This window comes from Rattus norvegicus, chromosome 3, assembly GCF_036323735.1.
Source record: "Rattus norvegicus strain BN/NHsdMcwi chromosome 3, GRCr8, whole genome shotgun sequence".
Taxonomy (NCBI): Eukaryota; Metazoa; Chordata; class Mammalia; order Rodentia; family Muridae; genus Rattus; species Rattus norvegicus.
Genome location: NC_086021.1, coordinates 78,099,335 through 78,105,935, shown reverse-complemented (window position 1 = coordinate 78,105,935; position 6,601 = coordinate 78,099,335). Strand labels below are relative to the sequence as shown.

Sequence of the window (6,601 nt, the reverse complement as noted above, 5' to 3'; positions counted from 1 at the left end):
CATAGTCCTTCCTGTTCCCTTCAGCTCTTAGTCCTGAGGAAGATTGGGTGAAAAGAATAACGAAGGGATATGGGCAAAATGTTTCGTATGCCGAGTAAAGTTTGCCCTTGGGTTATTCAAATGCCGATTTCTCTGTCCTCTTGTCTTGTTTCAGACAAGCCACAGTATTGTAATGTTTTTACCAAGAACCTCCTGTCTCAAGTATGTGTAAATAGTTCTTACCATTTATTCTCTGCCTTGCCAATGCTGATCACTCAATGGCTGGACAGAATAGCGAGTAGGTTGGGGTGTCCACTAGCGAGAGGAAGGAGAGAGGGAGAGGGGGATGAGATGGGAGGATGGAGAAATTAGAGCCATGAAAGAAGGGTCTGAAGAGCCAGGTCAATAATAATGGGGCTGGGAGGTAGCCAGATTAGCATAGAAGTTTCAGATACAAAATTTAACTGCTCAGCTATTGAGGTACAGTTTTAAATAAATCTTGGATTCTCTGTGAAGTTATTGGGGATTAGCATGAGGTAAATAAATACAGCCTATCCACTTGATTAATTCACGGTTTATAGTTTATATTAAGAGTAATTCCTTTACAAAGGGATACTGACAAGATGGGACAAATGTCCACCTCACATCTCACTATTCAGGGACCCTTCCTCATCATCTCACCTTGCCTTCACGGTGGTCCTGTGAAATAATGGCGGTCAGTATTGCTTAACACCGTCTTAGAAAAGGAGGGAGTGGTTCAGAAAGTCTAGGACATTTGGTTAGGGTTAGCATGGTGAAAGGGAAGCCCCAAATCTATGGCATTCTTCTCTAGTCTTGGCCATTCACCATTTCTGCCACTTCATACTGCAATAAGGAGGGCGCCGTGGACGTGAACTAATGAGATGACTTCCTCTGGGCTTTGGTGGATTAGTAGCTATTGAAAGACATAGAATGGGAAAGAGGGAAGGAATTCCAGGAGGTGGGAACATGAGCAGAAGTGACCCAGGACAGCCTGAGTTATACAGGGAGGCTCTGTCTTGAAACACGCCCCGCCCTGACCCGGAAAAATTTCTTTACTTCAAAAAAAAAAAAAAAAAAAATAACAAAACCCAAAACCAAAACATGTGTGGGTGTTTTTTTGTCTGCCTGTATGTCTGCTCAGTGTCCTTAGAGGCCAGGGGGCATCACTGGATCCCCTGGGATTAGAATTACAGACAGTTCTAAACTAGCAGGGATTAACTGCTGTTAACCGCTGAGCAGTCTCTCCGGCTCAGGGCCTGAGATTCTTGCACACCTTTCATGTATGGAGCCGCACTACCCAGAGCTTACCTTCAGCTCTCTGCTGGAGTGTTTGCACCACGCTGCTGATACAGTAATGAGAGGACAGGAGGATGATGTGGCATTTGGTGACCAGGCCTGAATCTAGGATCTTCCACTACCGCCCCTTTTCCAGTGAGCACTCATCCTGGCTCCAAGCCAACCATGTGCGAGAAAAACTTGAAATTCAAAGCATCTAGCCACTCGCGGCTTCATGGTGGTGAGCCTTTCAGAAAATGAGACGTCTCACAGCACTGTAACAGCTCTTTCATGCCCCATGGCCAAATCCCAACCACTTTCCAGGCGTAACTTCTTGACGCTTTCTTGCATTCCTCCTCCGTACTCTCTTCTTGTAGCAAGTTGCCGAAAGCTGTCTTTATTCCAACATGCCCCTATGCTATTTGAACCTCTCTAACCTGCTTCATACATCTCTTAGATCTACAGAGCTTGGCACAGCCATGCATGTACAGCATACAAGAATGGAATATGTGATTAATATATCGGCGACATGGTCATAAGCTAAAGTCACCCGAGTAAGGAGCCAACTGAAGAGGAGTCCTGATTGCCTTCATGTGGGAAGACCGCCTCCCGGTGGGCGGTGCCTTCTGTGGGCTTGCTGGAAGGAGGGCGGTCTGCTTTGCCCACGTGGCTTGCTTCCTGCATCAGAGTAGGTTCAGCCTGTTGTTGCTGCTGTGATTCTTTGGCTGACGTTAGAACTAGTGTTGCCAGGCTTTAATCTTGGACGTAAAGACCTGCAGCTCTCTAAGAACCTCACAGGTTCTCGGTGCCAGGTCGGGACGACTGAGGCACCTAGCCGTGAGGACTGAGCCTCTCAGATCTGAGACAACTATTGTTACTACTTTAACGTAAGCTAATTTAATAAATTATATTATTATGTTTATTTATATAATTAAATTTTATAAATTATATATGTAATTCATAGAAAATTATAAGCAAGGGGTTGGGGATTTAGCTCAGCGGTAGAGCGCTTGCCTAGCAAGCGCAAGGCCCTGGGTTCGGTCCCCAGCTCCGAAAAAAAAAAAAAAAGAAAAAGAAAATTATAAGCAAAACATATAAAAGTATACATAAATATAACTAATATAATATATTATGTATAAACAATTATATCCATATATTTATTATATAATATTATAATATAAACATACAATATATAATATTTACATATTCAAACATATAATATTTACATATTTAAATATATAATATAAACATATTATATAATATGCAATGTTATATATAATGTATTATATATAAATATATACATAATATATAACATATATAATACATGTAAATATATAAATGTGTATGAATAATATATAACCCAAACCATATATAAATATAATATATAATGTTATATATTATATAACATATAAATAAGTTTATAATTATATAAAAATATATAAAGATGGCTTAGCAGGTACTAAGTCAATCAGGTGCCTACAGTCAAGGTTGATGCTCTGAGAGCTATGTCCAGGGCCCATGTGGTGGAAAGAGAGAACCAACTCTCACACATTGTCTCCTGTTCTACTCAAACATATTATGGCACATAACATGACACATGAACACATAAATAAATAGACAGATAACTGTAATTAATTATTTTGAGACAAGGTCTCACTATGTAGCCCTGGCTGGCTGGCTATCTATCTATCTATCTATCTATCTATCTATCTATCTATCTATCCACCTATCCATCTCAGGAGAGCCCTGACTGATACAATTGAGATAAAAAGAGAAACAACAACAAAAAAAAAACATGCCTAAAACAAACGGAATGTTTTCCTCAAACGTGTTTGTCTCTTATCACCTTTCTCAGTTTGCATAATAATTATATGATGTTGAATCAAGCAAGAAAATGGAAAACGCAGCTACACAAGGTGAGAGACACTTGTCAGCTCCATGTTTATCTAGCCAACACTGAGGGCAGAGTTGGTAAGACAAAGACAGTCAGGGTCACTGGAGGTGACGTCCTCTCAGCCTTTAGGAGTGTGGCTTCCGGAGTCTGAGGAAGGCCTGCAGTGCTTACAGAGAAACCCTTGGGCACGGCAGCTTTGGGGTTCTTCCACCAAGGTGAGCTCTTTAAGTGGGAATGGGGCAGAGCTGGAGGGAAACCTGCACTTTTCCTAGATTGACGTGTCTAGCTCATGAATGCTCATGGTGGGAAAATCCACTGTTGTTCTAGTCTCAAGAAAACCAAATTCCAGTGAACTCAGGGTTTTCCTGTATCGATGTGAAAGAAAAATTCTCCGGTGATGGCTCATGTACAGGGTTCAGTGCCAAGAGAAAGAGAGAAACAAAAACCAGGCAAATAACAAGAAGTGTCAGATCAATCCGGCTCTGATTTTATCCTCCCAAAAGAATTCTCTGCCAATAATTGATTTATAAATAGTTCTCTTCACAGGAACCCATACTGTGCTCAGTGTGTTTATCCTCTGTGCGGAGACTCAGTTAATATGTGGCATCTGAAGGCTTTTGCACATTACACACTCTTGTTCTTAGCAAGCGGACAGGCCGGGTGTACACCTCTTCTCCTTTTCTTTGCGGGTTTAAATGAAATCATTGGCCCCCGCTTACTTCTCTCAATTTTATTTTCCCATTAGGAAAGAAGACGGCTCGGATGAATGTGCGGGAGGAAATGCACCAGGAAATCCCAAGCAGGGCGCAATCAGTCACCATTAATGCTCGGAAGGATGAAAGCTACTTGAAGAAATACAGCCACTTATGGACGGACGGTAAAATTGAATTCATGAAGCAGTGCCTTCTCCATGGGCGATTTCTCGGAGCTGAAGCCCCAGAATTGCACGCTGGCTGTGAGTGTCAGGCTTCCCCTCCACAGTTAGCACACTTTAAAGAACAGGTATTGGATTTTACCTGAATCTGGCACCATTGTTTTCAACTAGACAGACAGATGTTAAACTATAAAATATTTTGAGATACAAAGCTCTTGCATTAGGAGATATTTCCCCCCTCTTCTAGAGTCATTGTCTATGAAATATCATGTGAATGAATTGACTACTTTAAAAATGGGAAGACATTTAGTAGATAACTTCTAGTTGGCCTTTTTAAAAAACAAAGAAGGGCTGGAGAGATGGCTCAGTGGTTAAGAGCACTGATTGCCCTTCCAGAGGTCTTGAGTTCAAATCCCAGCAACCACATGGTGGCTCACAACCATCTGTTATGAGAGCTTATGCCCTCTTCTGGTGTGTCTGAAAACAGCTACAGTGTACTTATATATAATAAATAAATCTTAAAAAAAAACAAAGAAAAATGTAATAAAAGTGGAGTTTGATATTTAAGGAACATTTGCTTAAATTAACCAGGTAGCCTATAGGTAGAGTAATTTGAATCTGATGAAGGAGGGTTGGGATAACACAAATTGTTTGATGAGAGCATCCTCCTAGAATTCTAGTGTAACTCAAATAATAAGTATTCTAACGCATTTCTTGTGTGCTTATTTTTAGCCTCATATTCTGTAAGCTAACAGGGAGTTGCTTTCATGCATGTGGAATGCAATTCTCTCCCTGTACAAACGTGACACGATGCTCGCCCCTCTGCTTTGATTGCATTTGCGCGTTCATTAATGTATCGAAATGTGTAGCATCCCCCAAGTTTTTACAGGCTTGTTCCTAATTAGCGGTTGGCATGTTCTCACATCCCATATCAGGACAGCCAGCCAGGGCTAGTTAGTTACACAGAAAAAGTTACACAGAGGAAGGGAAGAGGGATTTCTGCTTACTTGGTTCCGAGGGGGGCGGGGTCTGTTCAGTTTCAAGTGGGCTGAATGGAGAGCCCGGACGCTGTAGGCAGGAGCCCTCTGCGTCTGCTGCTTGAGCTACTGAACTAAAATGTCCAAAGAGATTTATGCAGGCATCAGTCATATTCCTTCAGAAAGAGGTTTCTTCTACAAGAAACAATAGACATCTCTCTTCGTAACTGGTCCCCAAACTATAAAGCAAAGAGACTCTTGGGCACTTAAACGTGGTCTGGATATTTCCAGTGTACTTTTAAGGTCTGTCAGTGATGTTGTGGTAGAAAGGTCTACAATAAGGAAACGGCTTCTTATTTTTCTTAGTCCCTGTCATCTGATATGAGTGAATTAATCAGAGGGTATTTCCTCAAAGGGCTTAAGTCTAATAATTATGCAGTCTGTCTTTGCAGCCAATCAGGATATGCTTACAAGGCTTAAAAAAAAATCAGAAGTTAGAAATAAGTGCACAGGGCTAGTAGTCAGTAAAAGAGAGAAAACTTGTCAAGTTAAACAAAATGTTTGAAATCCTATTTTTGTTTTTATGGATTAACGAGTGGAAAGAATCACTTTGCATTTGCTTTGTGTATCTTCATTCCCTGTCTGATAGGGTTTATATGTATATCCAACGAGATAAGCTCATGGACCTTAAAAACTTTTCATTTAAAACCTTTTTTTGAGTTAGGTTCTTATTATGTGTTCAGGTCTTGGAACTCATAACCTTCTTGACTCAGCCTTCTAAGTGCCGAAATTAGAGATGTGTGCCACCAGTCCCAGATAAAACGTCGTTCAAAAAATTTTAAGCGGGTTGGAGAGATGGTGGTTAAGAGCACTCACTGCTCTTCCAGAGGTCCTGAGTTCAATTCCCAGCAACCACATGGTGGCTCACAACCATCCCTAATGGATTCTGATGCCCTCTTCTGGTGTGTCTGAAGACAGCGACAGTGTACTCACATATATAAAATAAAAATAAATCTTTAAAATAAAAAATGTAAATGCAATTAAATGAAAATGATTTGGTTGGCATTCCTTTCTGATAATAGTTGCATCCCCATCCCAACTATTATTATTAATTATTATTATTATTACTGTTATTGTAGTAGTTTCAATTTTCATGTGTATGGGTGTTTTTTTCTGCATGTATGTTTGTGTACCATGTGCATGTAGTGCTCAGGAGGCCAGAAGAAGATGTCAGATCCCCTGGGACTGGAGTTACAGATAGTTGTGAGCAGCCTTGTGGGTTCTGGGAAATGAACCCAGGTCTTCTAGAAGAGCAGTCAGTGCTCTTTAACTCTGAGCCACCTCCCTTCCCTTCTAAATGCATAACTTTCTTTTGGAAGTGATCAGTAGGTGATACATTTAAAGATCTCTCAACTCTCATGCATGCAGATGAGTAGTTCCCAGGGCTGCTGTGCTTGAGGAAGTCTCACCTGGTAGGGACCTGGGCCTGTTCAAGAGCCGCTGCAGGGAAGTATTACAGATAGGATATGATTGAGCCCAGATTTTTGAACAGTAAACACATTTGAGTCCCAACTGGAATAG

The 6,601-nt window shown here is 41.0% G+C and overlaps 1 protein-coding gene across 5 annotated transcripts; it reads left to right on the top strand.

The window, feature by feature from the left end:
- Positions 1–1,193: 1,193 nt before the first annotated feature.
- On the top strand, positions 1,194–6,071 carry LOC102555817 (dynein heavy chain 17, axonemal-like). Of its 5 annotated transcripts, none has more exons than XM_008761958.4 (3): positions 1,194–1,431; positions 3,915–4,124; positions 5,764–6,071. In XM_008761958.4, the coding sequence occupies exons 1-3, from the start codon at positions 1,371–1,373 to the stop codon at positions 5,799–5,801; spliced, it is 309 nt and encodes a 102-aa protein (XP_008760180.1). In that variant the 5' UTR covers positions 1,194–1,370; the 3' UTR covers positions 5,802–6,071. The 5 variants fall into 5 exon arrangements, 4 of the variants coding, with proteins under 4 accessions (XP_008760180.1, XP_006234425.1, XP_063140952.1 ...); XM_006234363.5 differs by having other exon boundaries at positions 1,195–1,431; positions 3,915–4,171; XM_063284882.1 differs by having other exon boundaries at positions 1,197–1,516.
- The last annotated feature ends 530 nt before the right edge of the window (positions 6,072–6,601 follow it).